Here is a 21,012-nt window from a genome sequence, read left to right on the forward strand (position 1 = left end):
AACTTAGTACTTATATAACTCGACAAGCCATCTTGGAAAATAAATCTTTTGAAGACCGTTGGACAATGCATTGTCATTAAAAAGCGACTGTAGCATAAAAAACTACAATTCATTTGGCGTATATAATTATTAATTTCAGTACTTAAACCACATGTGTATTAGTAGACTTAAATATTTGAAAATTCACTTGCAGAAACTCTTGAAAATAAAAACACCCTTTGGGTTATCTGTCTTGTGATACAACAAAAACAAGAGGTGAATATCCACTGCATTGCATTAGATGACTATCATTGAATAGTTCATGATATTCATACGCAATAGCCTCCCTAAACACAGCTAAAACTGCGAAAATTTTCATCCATTCCATAACATCCTATATTCATTTATAGATATAAATATCTATATTCATAGAGAAAGAATTTCTTACTTTGGCTGGAACTCGATAGCCAGATATCACCACATCTCGGTCCAATGTTCTTCCGTGTCCCCTTGCGACCGGATCAAACCTGTTGTCGTAACATTTTTATACTTAAACAATAATAAAAATCTTTTTTTTTTCTTTTTTTTTCCTGGAAGTCAATGAACAAAGTTATTTTTTACAGAAGTTTTCATAGAACTTTAATGATTTTTGACTATTCTAAAGATTAGATAATAATCATTTATGAAATAACAGTTTTCTAAAAACTAAATTAAAATGCTAAGGTTTCATAAGGATGAATATCACGGAATAGAATGCATATTTCCCTTTTTTAAGATATTTTTTTCTTTTTAGCAAGGGGAAACATATCAACCAAAAGAAATTCAGTAACTAAGAGTTGAAAGCATTATTTGAGTCTTGAGTGTAATATACTTAATGGGAAGTTTGTACATAATTTCAGAAATTTCTAAATATTTAGTTCAAAATTTGGAACAGTTAGACTTCTAAACTTTATTTCAGAAAATTAAACAATGTTTAGAATTAGAGAAGGCATGTTATTGGGTACCGCTTGATGGTGAAAATGTAAATTGAAAGTAAAACTCGTACATAAGCATAAGCTAGTGCATGATGAACTTTCGGGAAAAAAATCAATAACATTTAATATATTTTCAACTAAAATAAAACGTATCATTTCTTACCGGATGGACTCTTTTATGCAGGCTTTAAGATAACGGAGTTGAGAAAATATTTCCGGCGTAATTTTGTCACCTTTGTTCGGAAATAATGTAACAAGCTCGTCAAACAGAATTTTCTGCTTTTCAGGATTCTTGGCAAGATGATATAATAAAAATGCTACTGTATGAGAAGTCTGTTTGAAAAGAAAAAGCAAGACAAAAACGTCATTTCAGTGCACTCATATACACTCACATACACGCCACTACAGAAGAAATTACGCGTGGAATGCTTCTTTTTAGCTTTAAGAAATACAAATAATTCGCGAATGAAGAAAAATCAATAATTTAAGTGATAGTGCATTAAAAAAAAATATCTAAGGAAGATAGAGCAAAAGCAGTTTTTAAGTTATTTTATTTAATCTTGACGGCTACAAGTATTATTTAAAGGTGGTAAACAACATAATAGAATATGTTGAAATCAAGTCGCAACATTATTGTCTTATGGAAATAACATTTTAGTTCTGAAAGTATACAGTGGCTTCCAAAAGTGTTCGTACACTTTGAATTTTTTTAGTAAAATCGAAATAACGCAAAACTGAATTCGAATATGAAGTCCAATATTTTTTTACATCATTCCTATGTCATTCTTAATAAAACCCTGTAGTTTTTTCAAAATATTGACGGATCTTCTTTTTAAAATGGGTCAAAAAACGAAGACACAGAGAAATGATACACCACAAAAGTCTTCGTACACTCAAATATTTTCCAATGAATTCTTGATTAAAATTTATCAAATGTCATTCTTTTAATTATTTTTGCTTTGTGTTGACCCTTAAAAGTAATTTGGCTTTAAATTTTTGGTTTATATATTTCTTAATATTGTGCTTATTACTTTAAATTGGCTCGTATTCGTAAAAAACCACAAACACCATTCGAATTATAAATTGTTTCCTCAAATTATCGGTAAATTTGTTTGAGATGTCTCTAAATTAGTTAATTTATTCCATTCTATAATTAAGTGCTTGATAAAATGCTTTAAAGAAAAGAATTGGACCAAAAACAAGGGAAGAAAAGGTCAACCGGCCAAGAATACAAAGCGTGATGGAAGATTTACTGTTGAAAAATTTATGAAAAATACACATTTGATTGCTGTGAACGTTTCTGCAGATTTAAATGAAAAATTTTGCATTTAATTTTCACGTAAAACTGTTAGCTAAGTTCTCTGATTAGCTAGATTAAATTGGACATCTTCCCGCAGAAATTTTCTTGGCCGTGCGAAAAACAGAAAGCTTTCGCTTTTCGTCAAAAAAATCAATGACAAATAAGCTCAAAACGTTTTGGAATTACGGCTTACTTACAAATAGAAATGAATTCAACATTTTTGGTTAAAGTGTTGTATTATTGTAAATAGAAGAAAAAATGAGGAACTTAATTTTAAGAACTTAGTTGGAGCAGTTAATTAGGACGGGAAAGGTGTTCTTGTGTGAGGATGCATATCAGCACCAGGACTTCATAGTTTGAATTTTTTGATGAAATAATGAATCATGCTGTTCATTTAAAAATTTTAAAAACAAATTTCAAACTCTTAGCCGAAAATTTGGTTATCGGAAACAACTTTGTCTTTTTATCAAGATAACGATAAGAAGCTAACGGTTTTCAACGTCTGCGTCTTGTGCCTCAAAAAATGTTCTAAAGTTTAAAAAATACCCCTTCAATCTCCAGATTTGAACTTAATGTAACATATTAAGAGCTATCTGGAGGGTAGATTACGAACATACGACTTTGAATCGAAAACAGAGCTAGAAACGGAAAGACTCGAAGGGTGGTTGAACACTTACTCTGAAATTACGCAAAAAAAAAAAAAGAAAAAAGAATGGAATTTATTCCTAGACGTTTAAAAGGTGTTGTTGATACTGCATGATATTCTACTAAATAATAACTTAATAAAAAATTAGATTATTCAATAATGTATACACATTTTTTTTTTAAGTTAACGAAGACTTAAGATAAAATTTCCGGCACTTTTTGATTTTTAAAAAATTAAGTTTTAATATTTAAAAAAAAAATAATGTAGTTTTGTTGAAAATTGATCATAGATCTTGTAATTAAGTACCTATTCCGAAATATTAATTCTAACCAATGAATAGAGGATATATTTCATTGAAAGTTTTAGGTGTACGAACACTTTTGGGAGCCACTGTATACATTGACCACTACTACGCCAGTAGTATTCATTCTACTATAAAAACTGTGTTGTCTCAAACGTTAATTTAAAGTTATTCAAAACAATCTAAATATGTATTGGTGCATAGTAGCTTATTAAGGCCCGTGCTCTGAAAAAACCAATAAAACCAACGAAACCAACTCAAAAACATAGTGCAGGCTACATTAAAGTCATAATTCCCACTACATAAAGTAAAAGTTATTATTGTACTACGTGAAAATTTTGAATTCATTTCAAGCATTTACCTGACATATTATTTTAATCTTTGTTATTTTTAAATATATGTATGGTCTCACGAATTTTAATTAATTATATTGCGGAAGATGAAACTTATTTCATAATTCAATGCAGATCACTGGAATAATCATTAAGGTTGGAAAATAAAATACACTTGCTTTTAGAACTTCGAAGACAACTCACTTGCGCATACAGTAGGGCAAAGGTTAAAAAAACTTCTATAAGGCAAATGAGGGTTAGGTAATTTATGCAGTAGTCGATTCAAGTGACCCTTTTCAAAGTTGTGACTGCAACCATAATATTACTACCAAAGGCGTTTCGTTTTTGAGTCCAATACATTAGTGAACAAATACACTCCTGTTTGTGAAAATTGCAACACCACGAAGGACATACGAGAGTGTGCGGAAAATTGCAGGAAATGTAAAGTAGGGCGTTATATATAAATGATTAGAATTGCAGACCAGTAGCGCATGCATATGCTGAACAGCGCCCTCTGTAAGGCGGATCGAACCGAATATAAATAGACGGCTGTGGCGAGGCGTGTATGATTATCAGTGGTTATATGCTAGATTATACGTTAACTGAATTTTTACTATGCCTCTTCGACGAAAGAAAGCATAATTCGGAGTTTGAACGGGGCAGAATTGTCGGCCTTCGTGAAGCTGGATTCTCTTATCGTGCAGTAGTCGCTCGTGTGCAGCGTAACAGCAGCACAATCATGCGTGTTTGGAAACATTGGACGGACGAGGGTCGCGCATATCGGAAATCCGGGAATGGACCCTGAAATGTGACGTCAGCTCGCGACGACAGACACCTGGTTCGTATGGCGCTGATGGACCGCACAGCTTCTTCTAGACGATTGGCAGCACAGTGGTCAACAGCTGCAGGTGTTTCATTGTGTGCTTCATCAATTCGGAGACGTCTGCTGCAGCGTGGGCTGCGCGCAAGGATTCCTTTATACAGGATTCCTCTCACGCAAAATCATCGCCGCCTGCGGCTACAATGGGCGAATGTGCATAGGAGATGTCGTGCTGATTGGCAGCAGGTCGTCTTTTCTGACGAATCCCGCTTCAATTTGTGGCACCATGATGGCCGAATTCGTGTTAAGAGCTATGCCGGTGAAAGGCACATTCCGGAGTGCATTATCGTACGATACAGTGGACGAACTCCCGGAGTTATGGTCTGGGGTGCCATAGCATATCATGGACGATCACAATTGCTACGAATTGTGGGCAATTTGAACAGTACCCGATACATGAACGAAGTTTTACAGCCCCAAGCTATTCCTTTCCTGCAAGGATTGCCAGGGGCTGTATTCCAGCAGGATGCTTGTCCTCGTGTCGCCAAGACTGTCAAATCCTACCTTGATTCGCAGCAGGTACAGCTTCTTTCTTGGCCTGCATATTAACCGAATATGTCACCGATTGAACATGTGTGGCATTTCGTTGGACGGCGTCTCGCTCATGATCATCGTCCTGTAGCTTCGACAGACGAACTTTGGTTGCGCATTCGAGCAATATAGAATACTCTTCCGAAGGCAGATAACTTTGTTTCACTCCATGCCGAGGAGTATAGCAGCTCTTATGTTGGAGCGTGGTGGCCACTTAACATACTAATTTCTATATCTTTTTATTTTTGTTTGGTTTGAAAATGTAATCATTTATTTGTAAAATTACCACTCAACTGTGTATTAAATTTTATTTAATTATGATGCTTTCTTCATGGTGTGGAAATTTTCACAAACAGGAGTGTATATTGTTATGTGATCCCCTTAAACGTTTTTTGATTCTTCAATAACATATACTTCCCACTTTATAGTAGCTTACTTACCGTATCAACTCCAGCCATCAACATGTCTGCTACCATAACCATTATAGCAGAAGGATCTAACTCCTTTTTCAGCAACATGTTTTCAAGTAAAGTCAGATTGTCTTCATTTCCTGATTTACTTTTGAGAGCCTCAAGAGCACGATTGATGTACTTAAACGCAAGTCTGTAACATAAAAAATTCATACATATGCAATTAAATAATTGTAAATGAAGTAACACTCTCTTATGTAAGGGAAGGTTGCTCTCAATGGACCAGTTCCATGACTGGACCACGAAGATATTTCCCGTAACAGAGTTTGTGCACTTGCGAAATCGTTTTAGTACCTTCCTTTGTCTAAAAACAGTCTACTGCAGAGTCTTCAGTTATCTAGGCGCTAGAAGTTCTTCATCATACTCTTAAACGTTCAGAAAAGATTTCTATCATTCTCTTACTAATCATTAAGAATTTCATCTAGTTATAACATGCTTTTAATATCACTGATCAATTAAACGTTAAAAATAACTTAAAAGAGTGAATTTTCATTTACAATTCCACATACTTCCTGTTTAATCATGAATCGCTTTAGTAATAACACCTACAAGAACATTCAAAATAACGCAGTTGCTATCATTGGACCGCTATTTCCATGAATGGACTGCCTGACAAAATGCTTAATTTATGGAATATCACAAATATTGTTGTAATTTCAGCTCACTGACCTTTGAAAGTTGCTCATTTGTTTTAAAATAAATTTGATAGTAACAAAAAAAAAAAAAAAAAAAAAAAAAAAAAAAAAAAAAAAAAAAAAAAAACGGTTTCTTAATAACTCATGAAAATTGCCTCACTTTATTATAAATTCAGGTTAAAAACTTTTATAAAATTCAAATGATAATTAAATATTTAAAAATTAGCTATACAGTTTCAGATATTTTTGCCGTTGAAGAAAAATGTCAAAATTAGTAAAATATGGCCATTGCACGAGTGATAGCAAGGAGCAAGCCATAGTAGCTTGCCGACAATATGCAGGTCCTGAAAACAACTTTAAAGAGACACATGGAAGGTAAAAAATAAAAAAAAAACCGGTTTGCTGTCGCTTTAGTCACTAATTGGAAGTTTAGGAGATAGGCCCTCCAAAATAGGAATATAATTATTGAATTATATTTCGAATCTAGAAGAGACCTTTTTGGAATCACTTCCAAAAAATTGGGGGGATTAGCCTTTTAAGCACCGAAAAGAAATAACAAGTCCCACAGATTTAATTAAACCAAACAATCTGTTAGGACTTCTATTCTCTGGTAGTATGAGACTTAAGCCTCTTGTTTCAGCAAGGAACTGGTCAATAAGTTCTCTGACATTTTAGAGAACCTTGTCGGCAAGTACGATCTTGTGTAAAAAAAAAAAAGGTTTTCAAAATGGGTATAAAACAAAACTCCCAACAGTTCAAAACAGGCCAAAAAGATATTAGCTAAGAATGGTGTTGCACAGGTTGGGAAAAAATCAGGAAGTGAACGAAGTGTGAGGACAACAGTTGTGTGTCGTGAGAGTGCTGGGAGATTTTTTATGTTTTCCTATCCGATTTTTTTTTCTACAACTTATTTTTATTTGTAATGGTGTTTGATCCCCTGTAAAATAAATATTTGTAAGTTACACATTGATTTTCTAATATGAGAATGTGGTCCTTCGAAACTTGATGGTCCATCCATGGCAACCGGTTGCCATAACTGGACATGATAAAATATTTAATTTTAACTTTTATTATATATTGTGTATATTTATCCTAAAGAGAAATATACTGAGCGATTGTTACTATAATTAACTTAAAATTTGAGTTGAATTTCCTTTTTAAAGAAAATCAAAACTGTTATGTGGTAAATTGACAGCAAACTTCCCCTAGAAGTAATTCCATGCTAAGCATGTAAACCTTTTAGAGTTTTGCTAATATTTAGCAAAACTAAGGACCTCCGTGCAATGAGGTAACTCAGGACTCCATGCTAATTCTTCTGAGTTAAACCTCAGTTTATATCGTAAATCCATTTTTTGCTATCCATAGACTTACTCAGTGAATGTGTCGGCAGCCGCAACATATCTTTTCCAGGCTGGAGTAGGAAAGTACTTCCAAAACGGGAAATTTCCTGCCGCTGGTTCCAATTTCATGAAGAGGTCAAATATCGTCTGAATTGCAACTATGAGGCGTAAGGCATCGGAATCTGGTGCCACGCTGCTGGAAAGAGCTCCAAGCCGGGTGTCTAGCCCTGCCAACGCCACAGCTGAAAGAATAATTCAATAACAATTTAACTTAAAAAAAATTAAATAAAAACAAAAAGCCGGACAGCGTAAAAACCAAAAAAAAAAAACTAAAAAGATAAAAATATAATCCCCATTGAAATAGTTTTATAATCGATACACACATAAAAGAAATCATAAATTTAAAAGCAGAATAGAAGTTAATTCCTATGTCAATTGATTTGTCTTAAACCTTGGGAGTGTCACTAAACACATGACAGTAATGAAAATTCGCCATATCAACAACCATTTTCCATATTTTGCCAGTTCGGGGACGGCGCAAGTTTGGTGTTGCACACTGTATCGCACGCTATCTGCGTGCGACAAATGCAGGTAGTTTTCGCTGCCTGATATTTTTTTTTTTTTGTTTACTAAGTCTACTGATTGGGATCTCAGTGGCCGAGTGGTCTAAGCGATTACTTCTCCCACTTGAGGCGGTGGGTCAAGACACCCTCGCTCCGGATGTACGTTCCCCTCTTTCTGATGTAAATTCTTTCATGTGTTCTTAATTTGTATTCTGTACTGTAATAAAAAGTATATTATGCGTAACAAAGGCAAGACACTCAGATTGTAGTCCTCATTAAAATAAATCCGTGCAATAAGCACCAAAAGAAAGAAAGTCTACTTATTCGATTTTCATCTCTAACATGTTGCATTTGTTTTTGCGTTGATTTAAGGGAATGAGTTTCGCGACGTGTACTTTCTCGACAGGCTTTTTTAGTTTTGCGAGAAAGATTTGACTGACGACGTTTTCGATTTTGTTATCGGTAGTTTAGACCACCGCAAGTTACTTAATAGACCTTACGATGCAAACAAACTCTCTCAATGAAATGACAAGATTTCGAAATGTACCGTATCATAATCATAATAACTAAGTCAATGAAAATTAACTAAAAAGTGTCAAATAAAAAATTATGTAATAAAAACAAAAAACCCGACTGCGTAAAAACCAAAAAAAAAAAAAAAAAAAATTAAAAAGAAAAATGTATATGCCCAGTAGTTTAGAACTTTAATAAGTACTACTGAATACCTACACAGTTTAAAGAGTTTTATAACCGTACACAGATAAGACAAATCATAAAGTCAAAAGCAGAATAGAAGGATCAACAATCGGCGCCCATTCCTTTCTGATTCAAGGAACGCCGTAAAATTTGAATGAGCCCCGACTGTTGATACTTCTATTCTGCTTTTGAATTTATGATTTGTCTTACCTGTGTACGGTTATAAAACTATTTCAACGGTGTAGTTATTCAGTAGTACTTTATAACATTCTAAACTACTGGACATATACATTTTTCTTTTTAGTTTTTTTGGTTTTTACGCAGTCGGGATTTAAAATTTTTTTATTTATTGTATTTGTCCAGTTTTCGGGAATCAACCAATTAGAATCAGAAAAGTTTAAATCAGTAAAAAGGCTTTTCTTTCACTCAAATATGCCGCTAGAAAAAAATAGATCGGTTCATATTTGAAAACACAATATTTTTTTAATAGCTGTATTAAATAAATTGAATGAGTCCACTATGAAAAAATCTACTTACATTCAATACCCCATTTGTGAAGTTCCTTAAGAAAATCGGGCACTTCTTTATTGCCGTCTCTTTTGTTGTATATATTTTTAACAAGATCCCTTGCCACATCCTGCATGGGATTGAGGAATCCCTCAATTGCTTTAGGTTTCATGAGGTGCTTCTGAGCTTTGGATCTAAGGTCCCACCATTCTTCACCATTACTATAATAAATGAGTTTTAAAACTATACTAAATGTAAACGAGTAACATGTTAGAAACAAAAACCAGGGGCCTCTGCAGCTCCTCTGGTCCTAAGCGCTGTCCCACGAAATCCACTTCTGCTAAGCGGTGGCATCCATGTCCTATATACCATGTCCGCGGGCGGCTTTACACTCATGAACACGGCTACGTTCACACTCGTAACACCCCGTTTGCACTGGCGGAATTAAGCCGCTTAGTTTTCAGCTAACCTACTGCGCATTCACTTAGCGCATCTCAAAGCCGCTTCAGTTGAGCGACACTCGGAAGCCGCTCAACAAGACATTCGTCGCTTAAAGATGGCTGCCTCCTTGAGCTTAAAGCGGAAGGACAATTGGGCAGACGATGAAACGTTTGCCCTCGTAAATATATGGCATGAGAATCTTGCAAATTTAAGAAAAAGTAAACGCAACCGTGTGGTTTATGAAGGAATGAGCTGTTCTTTCAAAACATACGGATTTACACGGAGTTCTGCAGAGATCTCGAAAAAAATACAAAACTTAAACCGGCGTTACAGGTGAGTGATTTTTTTCTATTTATTTATGTATGCATTTGTACAATATTTTTTCTTGCAATAAATTGTGTCAATGTAAATAAGAATTTTCAAAATTTATTCGTAAACATAAAGGTTTTTTTTTATTGTTTACAATTAGAGACGTACCGAGTAGCACTTTGGCCGAGTACCAAGTACTCGGCCGAGTACCGAGTTACCGAGCACTCGGCCGAGTCACGGAGCACCAATTATGTTTTAAGAAGAACCACTGAAACACATGTGATGAATTTTGAACTTATTGGAATAGTAGTATAGACCTCCTAGTCCATATAATAGTTTTAAAAACTAAATTCCTGCTGAAATTTAATTGCTCATTATTTAGAAAATTTTGTTGTCAAAAATTACAAAAAAAAAAAAAAAAAAAAATTTAAATAAAAGTAAATAAAGAAAAGGTATGATTAATCAAGTTAGAATTAAAACAAACTATACCAATCTATTATAGTTCTAGTCCGCTCAACATAAATAATTTTTGAAAGCAAAGAAAACAAATGCACTACAGACACTTGTTTCTGCATTACAAGGAACAAGGCCGGCAGGGCAGCTGCCCCGGGGCCTCCACAACAAAGGGGCCCCCACAATAAAATTTTTACAAAATATCCTAACTTGTGCTGATTGAAAATTTATGTGATATAATACATGTGTATCAAAATAGTCGGATATATATCAAAGTATGGGATAATTTTGAACCCTGATTAGGGGCCTCCACACTTCCAAATCCGGCACTGAAAAGGAACGTCTTTTTCAGGGCGTAAAATGTGAGTTAAAGAATGCAAAGACATTCCACAAAAAAATCTGCCTTTTGTCGGATGCCTTTAAATCTGTGAGTCACATTTTGCGCATTGAAAAAGGAATTCCTTGTAAACCCAAAGCACATGTCCATAATTCCATTGAAGGATTACAAACTTCATTAATCTCAAAATTTAAATTTCACTTGTAAATTTGAATTGTAAACAAGGGCACCCATATAAGGGGGTAAGGGGGCTCAAGCCCTGCCCCACCCCCCCTTAGAAATGAGAACTTCCTTTCTTTTAATGCTTTTTTCTTTGCAAAAATGTATTTAAAAATTCTTTTCCAGCCATTAATGAATAAGTTATTAAAGGTCAAATTTTAAAATCTTTTTACTGTACTGAAATCCGTTTCCATGTAGAAAATATTCTAAACCATGGAGAAAAATTTTGCATTGGGCACCCTTGATTGTAAATGATTGCAGAATATTATATATATGATTGCGCTTTTTATAAATATTAATATCTGTCATGGAAATATTGCTTTTTTTGCAACTACTCGGTATGGGCCGAGTACCTATTCAAAGTTTGGCCGAGTACCAAGTAGTTCGCGAGTACTCGGTACGTCTCTATTCACAATCCCAGATGTTATAGTAGTGGTTCCGCCTAAAAACACGCCATTTTCCCATAGTCAATTAATTTTGTACAAAAACCTATCTAGCTGCACAAATAATAAAGGACAACAAACCGGGCCTTTTTCTCCATTCCTTTCATGAATGATATTTTACTATTTCTACTTGTTTGATTTGGAACTGTATTTTTATACTTTGAATTTGAGGGATTAAAATAGAAATTTGACATTTTAGCGTATTGCTAAAGCATTTTCTCCAGTTTTAGCATTTTTGCTAAAGAACTTATAAACTCGGCTGAAACATTGCATTGCAATGATAAGTTTGTAATGATCATTTTGATATTAGTTTATAATAATTTTTGAGCAGATTTTAACCCCCACTCCCACAGTATGTACAGTTCATACACTTGAATACAGTGCCGTACTTAGGGAAAAGTAGTATTTGGGGTAACTCACCTTTGTGGGGTTTACAGGAAGTCCCCAAAAAAAGCGGTAGTTTTTAAACACATTTACGTTACAGTGACATTCCTTTTTAACATGAAAAATTAAATGTATTGGGGGACAAAGCTCCCTTCTCCTCTGCCCAGGGTTACAGGACTGATTATGTGCATATATTAATCTGGTTAATTACTGAACTAAATATCTAGTGATGCATTTGAATGCTTAAGATTCGAAGCTGCATATCATTTACAAAAAAACCTTTGGTCACTTCTGAAAATGCTTTTGTACTTCCAGGGAAGAAAAAACTAAGATTGGCACAACTGGAGGAGAACCGTCCAAATGGAGATTTTTTCAAGCGGTGCATGAAGTGATTGGGGTGCTACCGTGCCAAGATGCATCGTCAATGGTGGAAAGCATGGATAACAGCTTTCTGGCCGATGAAAATAGTGAGCAATAAGGATATTAAAAAACACTTAAAATTTATTTGCATAAAATCTAAACCATGCTCATAATTTATTTATTTATTTATTATTTTTTTTTTTTGCAGCATCTTTAGTGACAGACATGTCTCTTGAAGAGGACTGCCAGGAAGGTGGAGCATTACCAAATCAAGTGCGTAGCATAAATCCTCATTATTAGCATTGTATTACTTGGACCAGTTATATAAAAAATGTATCGAGTGGAAAAACTTAAAATGGGGGGGAGGGGGGGGGTAATCTTATTACATTGTTTAAAAATTGATATTTATCAAATAAATCATAGAGGGAATGTGATTTTATTTCAGATACAATTTCATTCATAACACCTTTTGTATTAACAAATTTTGCCAATTTGCTTCTTGGTTGGCATTTGCAAAAAAAAAAAAAAAAAAGAAAAGTTTTAGAGTTTTTATGCTTTGAATTGCTTGATCAGCTGTGGATGTCATGTTAATACCAAGAGTAAAATGCTGCTTATTCTTCTCAGTAAAAATTTGCATGCGGTAAGTTGTTGATAGTCTTAGTTGATACGCTATGAACTATGTTGACTTGTACAAAATGGCATCACCTTGCAAGGTTTATTTCTAATTTCCTCTTTTCTGCCTCTCAGAGTGGAGTGCTACCCTACGTTTCTGTATAATTATTAGTTCTCTGGATGCGTACAGTCATTTGTCGTTTTTTGTAAAAGCAATTTAGAGTGTATGTAGTTTTCTTCAGTATTTATTTTATTTTTTGAATTGTCAGCTACCTGCTGCAGATCCAGTAGAAGATGTTGGTGTCGGTAGTCCCCGGCCTGAACTTCCCGAGCTGGAACCAGTAGCTGGTCCATCAAATCAAGAAGATTCTGTTGCACCCCAGGTTAGCAATTTTTTAATTAAATGTTGTACACGGCAACTGAAATTCTTAATTTTGAGAAAAATCACTTCATTATTTTGTTCATATTGCCGAGTATTTGTCTCCTAATATCCAGTATTCAATTTTTTGACTGTTCAATAGATGTTAATATATATTGCTAGCTCCTTTTGAAAAAGCAGACTTCCCTATGTTCATTTTTAGCAATTTGTTTCATTATAGTTATTCTCAAAAACTTTTTAGTTTTTACTGTCGTGGGCACCGCAGAGGAAGACACTGAGATAGGACTTCAACACCCTCTTGTAGCGTCACTTAGGTTATTTTGCCCTAACCCCTCTTATTCATTTTATTTTTTATTTTTTTTCAGAGACCAAAGAGAAGAAGAGTTGAAGGAGGGAAAAAGACCCGATTTTTGGGCGAATTGTTACAAAAATTCAATAACATACAGCAGAATTATAACGATAATTCGAAAGAAATGCTGAATATAATGAAGCAATCTGTAGAAAATGACGCCAGTATTATTGAAGTTTTAAAAGAACAAACAAATGTGCTGAGGGATTTGTTAAATAAATGATTTTAATTTTGTAGTTTTGTGTTATTAATAAGTTTTGCATATGTAATTAATAGTTTGTGTTTCTAATAATTATTATATATTAATAATTTTTAATTTGTAGAATGAAACCAACTGTGTTTTAATAGTGGATTATCTGTAGTATTAGGCTTCAATACTTGAGAATGAAAAAAAAAAAACATGTAAGTCATGACTTTAAAACTCGTTTGCTACGTAAAATGTTTTTTCCCCATATTTTGCAGAATAGAAAGTTTTACTTGATTTGTAAATTTTTGTTCGGAGGACATAAATTTTTCTAATTAAAATAAAAGTGCCAAAAATTACCTGATAAAAATCTCGCCAAATATCCAGTACTCGGCAAATTTTTATTTTGCATTAAAGTTTTCAATTTTAATCGAGACATGGGGGCCTAGAAAAATAGTCATAAGTTTATTTTATTGAATTTTTATTTGTTCCATAGTTTTTTTGAATGTTTCTTTGACAATATGATTGTACCCCGTTAAATCCATTAAAATATGCATCAAGGTGATTAATTTTCCGGTGCTGTAATGCTGTTAACAAATGACTCAGTCCTGTATCATGTATAATTTTATGTGGAAGGAGAATTTATTTTTGAAGAACAATTACTACGTAAGCTGTATTTGAGCACCAAATCAACCCTGCTCTGATAAAACCAAGTAGTTCAATTAAATTAGCTCGTTTCACATGTACTGACATTATTAAAGCATGGGGTAAAATTGGTACAAAGAAGTTCACTATACAGAAAGTGAAAAATACTGAAGCAAATTGAACTATGCCTATAACATATCTACTCCTTACGTATAGGTATTTGTTATGTATGCATGATCATATTTCATTTTTTGTTAACAATGAAGTTCATTTCTCCGTGTAAGAAAAGGGTAGGTATATCAAAAAGAAGTTGCTGCATCCTCCCAAAAATACGATTCGGCACATTTTATCTGACGATTTAATAAATTTCTTTTATATACCTATACTGCTATTCTAAGCACATAAGTGGTATCTGAATGTTTTATCAAAATCAAGTTATTGTTAGGAGGTGATTCCTTGTAACATATTTTACCAATATGCAATTTTTTGGACATGGAAAATGCAAGATTTAAAAAAATTGTGAAAAAGTGAAATCTGGATTAGATATATGGAGGAAAACTTGAAAAAAGCTTCTCATTTTTGAGGTGAACTGTAGATATAACTTTCAAACCTTAGCGCAACAACATAATAAATTGCATATATGTAGGTATGTGCTAAGTCTACCCATTATTTATTTCATTCGAAACATTGTGAAGTTCATCCTCACAACAATTCAAGTTTGAGGGGCTCCTGGACATAGGTTTCACTGTTGCATTATTTTAAACAAATGAAATAAACAATCTGAATTTTAAAAAAGGGTCTTTTTATTTTAAACATTTAAAATAATTTTATATCTTATCAAGGCAGCGTTACATACTTGTTTAAAAAATGTGCAAACTTTAAATTACAAATGTTAGCAATGGTTGAGAAGCAGGACAAAGTTCTTGAAAAATTTATGATGTTGAATACAGCAAAAACTGACAGTTTGAAATGTGAAGGTCAATGGTCAATGACAAAACTGAAGGTTACTTGAGAAATTTAAAAAATAAACTATTATCAAAATACAATTAAAATCACTTTGTAAACTAATTTAATATATATGTGAAAAACAACATCAAAATTTTGTACAAAAAGGTCTATCTACATATATACATTTTAAGAGGCAAGAAAATTAGCAATAGCTTCTCTAATGCGCACTGATTGTTCATCAGTGTCTCCTTCCTCGGTATCTTGATTTGGAAGAGCTTGGGGAACACTCCATGTTGGGTCAACATCATCACTGTTTAGTTCACAGAGGTTGTTTAGAATGCAGCAGGCTTGTATAATCTTCGTTGTGTTTTTGATGGAAAAATCCATTTGTTGAAGACAACGAAAACGAGCCTTCAGCCTTCCAAAAGCATTTTCTACAACAACTCTAGCTCTAGAGAGTGTAGAGTTGAAGTGTTTTTGATACTCTGGCATTTGGTGCCTCTGTATGTACGGCTTCTGCAGAAAAGGCAGCAACGGAAATGCGGAATCTGCAACCAAACATGCAGGGACACTAACATTGTTTAGTATTCTGTTTAGAGGTGGGAGAATGGTGCTTTGGCGGAAAAAACGATATAAATTTGAATTTTTAAATACAAAAGAATCATTATTTCTTCCCGTAGCCCCCACGTTTATGTATAGGAACTTGTATTTTGCATCCACCACTGCTAGAAGTATTACACTGTAAAAACTTCTATAATTGTGATAACAAGTTGCGTTTTTTTGGGGGGGGGGGTTTTATTTGAATGTGGGAACCATCAATGGCTCCACAACATTGAGGAAAGCCCCAAATATCTTCAAATTCTCCTATTAAACGAGAAACTTCTGCTGTGCTAGATGGAAATGTTATCACTTCTTTAAGAAGATTGTCCACAAGTAATGAGCAGAATTCCAAGACACATTCACATACTGTGGATTTGTGAACTCCAAATAGGCTGGCAATCGTCCTATATTCTGCTGACGAGCCTAGTTTGTAGAGAGCAATTGCAACGCTCTTGCCAAGAGGAATGGGATTCCTGAAATTGCTCGCTTTCCTCTCAAGTTCCGATGATCGATCACAGAGTTCAAAGTACATACTTTTGGTTATTCGGAAATTGCTTTTCCACTGCTCGTCCGTGAAAACAGTGGCAATTCTTTCGTACCACTGTGATTCTTTTGCCAGAGACCATGAATCTGGACATCTTGTACTGTCCGCCAGTACCAAACTCAACATCAGTAACTCTTGAAGAATTTTGTCCTGTTTTTCAATCATTAATAATATTTGTCGTTTGAAATTTGCACGTTTCTTAAACAAGTATGTAAGATTAGCTTGATAAGATATATGAGCTATTCGGAACTCCAGCGCTCGAATACGCTACCTTGCGGTGATTTATAAAACTGCGAATGCAACTAAAACATTGCCACGTTGCGCTCCACGTGTATCTGTTGACGTAAACGCGGTCAGTTTGTTCTGAGTAACGCATTCAACATGTCTAAGAACGCCTTCAACAACAGAAATTAATTCGTCCCTTAGTAGTATTCTCGAGCTTCTCAAAATAATGTTAGTTTTCCTTATTTCTTTCAAAAAAGTATTAAATGGTGGAAGCGTAAAGAAGAAAACTCTGGATTAACAAAATTGGATAACGTTATACCAGGTAAATTTTTTTATTGTTTTGTATGAATTTGTAAGAATATGAGTTTTTTTTAATCTTAAATTAATTTAACTAATCATATTTTACAGCAGCATTTAGTTGGAATGGACAGTATGCAAAATATTTTCTTGAATTTATTATCGTAGAACAAAATGAAAAATGTTTAACCGAGAAAGAATTTACTTTATTCCTTTTATTCTCAGCTGAAAGGTTTCGCCAAATTTGTTTAGGGTTATTGTTTTGGAATTGTGCGAGCAAAGTAGCCTTGGCGAGATTTCGCGTTTTTAGTTAAACCATTTTTAATTTTTATCATGAGTGGAATAAAATGATAGTAAGATTACAGAATTCGATAAGTAAAAAGAAATAATGGTCAATCAACTGAAAAGAAAACTACCACCATATATAAACTGTGAGTACACATTTTATTTATTTTGTTCTGAGTGAATTTGAATAAATATCAGTTTTTCAATTCGATGAAAAAAAAAAAACGAACTTAACAACATTGACTGGACACTTTTCCTTAACCTAATTCCACATAAATGATTTAAATAACCTTTGTTACTACAGTATCCTACTGAAATAGACAGTATGCAAATAAATTTTCTTGAAAATATTTATCGCAGAACAGATTGAAAAATCCAGAAAGAACGTTAAGAATTTGAACAATAAAAAATAAAAGTTCGCTAAAAATCTGTTTTTAGGGTTATGGTTTTAAAATTGTGTGAAAGAATAATGTATCTTGACAAGATTTCGCATATCAGGTAAATCATTTCCATGACGAATGAATTAAATGCATGACTTCTTTAGATATCCAATCATATAGTCATAGAAATAAATTATCTAGTGTTAAACGTTACTCTTGACAGTCTGCCACGTATGTGCACTATGTGACAAAAATGTCAACAAATGCCGGAAATGTCACGAAACTGAACTTAATATGTACTAATGTACAGAAAAAACGGTACAAAATGAAAATGCAGTTCGAAGCGAACCAAAAATTTATGAATTCCGAATTCAACATCGTGAAAATGGCTGCTTCTGAACAACTTACTGTGTGTTCTGCATTAATTGTTTACTTTCGTAATACTTTTTGGTTTCTAATCTTTTTCTATATGGGTCAGAATAACGAAAAGACTTTGAAAAATCTTTTCAAATGAATAAAGCGAAAAAATCATACATAACAACAAAAATCACAACACTTTTAGCATTTTCTTCGTTACCACATGCGTTTGTTTTAGTTTTTAATTCCGCCATTAGACAGTGACTGCAGTGCCCCCTATAGTTCGTTGGAGTTGCGAATTGCAACTTCGTTGTTCATGACGAAGCTGCGAATAGTAAATAGAAGTGCCGATAATTACAGTCACAGTCACGGCTGATTCAGAAAGCAATATTTTTTTTCATTCGACGCCACGGCGCAGTGCTCAGATGGAGAGGAATAGAATCTAAGTTCCTTCTCTTCCACAGCATAAACACAGTTACAGTTAATTTACCATTCCATTTGAAGTCGCGGTTTGCAGTTAAACTTTAAGTGCGTTCTCTAGTGCAAACGACTTTTAAAGTAAGTGCGCTTAACTCGTAAGTGCATTGATGGGTTGAGCGCGCTTAGCTCGCAGTGCAAACGGGGTGTAAGCCTACATACACACACACACTCAACTATACGCACGCAACTACCCAGGAGGAGGGATATGCTTGGGGCGGGGGGGGGGTGGAGAGCCGTTTCTAGAAACAATAACAACATGAATAGGGTCATGTCATATCAAAGTTGATTGGGGAAGTGGATCAAAGGTTTTTTTTTTTATTTTCTTTACGATGTCATTAAAAATTCCTGAACCGTATAATGGCGCAAACCACATATTTGTACGATTTTTTTTTTTTTTTTACTTTTCTCCGTGTAGTTTTTGATGTGTCAAGGACTTTTCGGACACTCTGTTTTGATGTTTTTCACACTATTGATCAGCATCAGTATTTCAGTACTCTGATCGATTGTGAGTCTCTTAAAATACAATGATAAAGTTAAAGGAGAAACGAAATAAGATGTGTAATTTGAAATGTTTGAAAACAATGTTTAAAAAAAATCGTAGGTAGCTCTTTTTAACATAAATGATGCGAATGTATGGTCAGATTTTTAAATGTGGGGGATATTATTCTACTACGTGATTTAGGAGCTAAAATTATCCATTGAAAATGGAAATTTCAGGTTAAAATATTAAAAAATTAAACAGACAAAAATATAATTTTTAATTACCCACCGTATTGCAGTAAAAAATGTAAAACTAGACATGTTTGCTCGTTACATATGGGCAAAAATCATTTTATAGTTTTGCTTGTATAAAAACAACAAAATTAAAAACAAAAGCATGACAAATTTTCCACTGCTGCTCATTATTTATGACATTTATTTCTTCACTGAGTCTAAAACCTATGGTCAAACCTCACGAAATGTTCGTCCATCTGATGAAAAGTTGATTTGGAGCAATTTTCACGAAGCCCATTTTGTCAAATGTGAAATAAATAAAAATTAATAAATATTTACAATCAAAACGATTGCAAGAATGATCTTTTAGAAAGTAGGAAACTTACAGAATTGCTACTCCCATCGTTTTGTACCATTGTTTCCTTGATTCACGATACACTTTAATCGACGCGAGCTCAGTTCGTACTGGATAACGTCCTTCATATTTAACTAATGTCTCCATGTCTTTGGGGTTGAAAGAAAATACCAGCTCAAATTTTCCAATTTTTTCACGAACGACGTCACCATAGGTCTGATTTTTGTGACGGTCAGCTAAGTGCATCCTCAGCTTGTCATACCTTCCTGCAAAAAAGCCTTTGTTAATATATTGAATGATCATTATATGATTTTTAAACAAAATCATTTGATTACATTAATTTTTGAACAAAGACTCTTTCCTGAATTCTCAAAGGCGTCATATTAAGGCAGAAAACCTAAATCAAACATAACTTTAACTTAAATGACATCTAGACGGAATAAGTATCGGGTTTCTGTCAAATTACGCGGGCGTTTGCTTTTTGGAATTCTTCACCAAGTGCAGAGAAATAATTATCAGACATTTAATGTTAATTAATTTTAGAAGCAATAAAAAGGCAAAACAATGCATAGCTAAAGTTATGTAAAACGGTATTATCTTGGTTTCCTCTAAGTTGCTCGGGTAGGCCCAAACTGCGCCGCAGATTTAGAAAATGCGGCAATATGGCTTTTAAAGCACTCTTTCTCGCAATGACTAAAAAAAATATCACATTCTAAGTTTCAATCTTAAATGTTCAAGCGTGATAATATGTCTCTAAACACATGCTTATTGAGAGAGAAGAGAAGGAAAAGTTCTACCCTTAATGGTTGCCCAAAAGTAAAGTGAACAAATGCGATTGTGTCAGAATGTCTGCAGTTATAACAGCGACATTGAACAGTGAACATTGATATAAGGAGAGGTGGGAAACTTAAACAATGAAACATGTCGGTGGATAAAATATAGTTTTTCGAAAGTTAAGTAGTGCTATAAAGGCGTTTAGAACAAAGCGTGGACGTATGGTTTTTGAATCGGAAGGTGAACGTATGGCTGACATTTATTGAAGAAAGGTCAATGGCGAAGCGTGGTGGGGGGGGGGGCAAAGGAGGCACTCGCCACGGGAGGCACTTTGCTAGGGACGGCAAATTCGGTAACACTATTTTTTTAAAGACTGCTTTGCTAGGAATAAAGAATTTTCCTTCACTAAATCAACATCAAATATTTTTTTTTTACTCTTCAGTTCTAAATTGTCTCAGGAAAATTTCCTCATTGAGCCACGAGCACGAAGACTGGATACTAAAATGCATGCGGACCGTTTATCACTGGAGCTGACATAGTAAGACGACAAAGAAAGCGTTCAACCTCGTTGGAGAGGATATTGAATCACAAAGATTGACAAACAGTCAGTGGCGGACTGGATCCCATAAGAGAGCGCCAAACTACTACCAAAGAGCACAAAAAAAAAAAAAAAACCTCGCAGATACACAGGTGGATAGAGGGCGTAAAAAAGGGAAAAAAATCGAAGGCGCACACGTTCGAGGACGCAAATAAAGTAAAATAAAATTTTTAAAAAATTCGAATT

General features: G+C 34.1%; 2 protein-coding genes across 3 annotated transcripts in view; one reads left to right on the plus strand and one right to left on the minus strand.

Moving 5' to 3' along the window:
• LOC129224507 (probable cytochrome P450 301a1, mitochondrial) overlaps positions 1–21,012 on the minus strand; it is a 36,895-nt gene that overhangs the window by 10,233 nt on the left and 5,650 nt on the right. The window contains exons 2-7 of the mRNA XM_054858973.1: positions 19,486–19,720; positions 9,185–9,375; positions 7,420–7,630; positions 5,384–5,546; positions 1,117–1,286; positions 428–506 (exon numbers count right to left, since the gene is read on the minus strand). Coding sequence (XP_054714948.1) covers positions 428–506; positions 1,117–1,286; positions 5,384–5,546; positions 7,420–7,630; positions 9,185–9,375; positions 19,486–19,720 — 1,049 coding nt within the window. The remainder of the gene's footprint in view (positions 1–427; positions 507–1,116; positions 1,287–5,383; positions 5,547–7,419; positions 7,631–9,184; positions 9,376–19,485; positions 19,721–21,012) is intronic.
• Positions 9,727–13,676, plus strand: LOC129224516 (uncharacterized). Of its 2 annotated transcripts, XM_054858984.1 has the most exons (5): positions 9,727–9,928; positions 12,056–12,207; positions 12,309–12,373; positions 12,982–13,095; positions 13,457–13,676. In XM_054858984.1, the coding sequence occupies exons 1-5, from the start codon at positions 9,843–9,845 to the stop codon at positions 13,661–13,663; spliced, it is 624 nt and encodes a 207-aa protein (XP_054714959.1). In that variant the 5' UTR covers positions 9,727–9,842; the 3' UTR covers positions 13,664–13,676. The 2 variants fall into 2 exon arrangements, with proteins under 2 accessions (XP_054714959.1, XP_054714968.1); XM_054858993.1 differs by lacking the exon at positions 12,982–13,095.

This window comes from Uloborus diversus, chromosome 1 (assembly GCF_026930045.1).
Source record: "Uloborus diversus isolate 005 chromosome 1, Udiv.v.3.1, whole genome shotgun sequence".
NCBI classification, from domain to species: Eukaryota; Metazoa; Arthropoda; class Arachnida; order Araneae; family Uloboridae; genus Uloborus; species Uloborus diversus.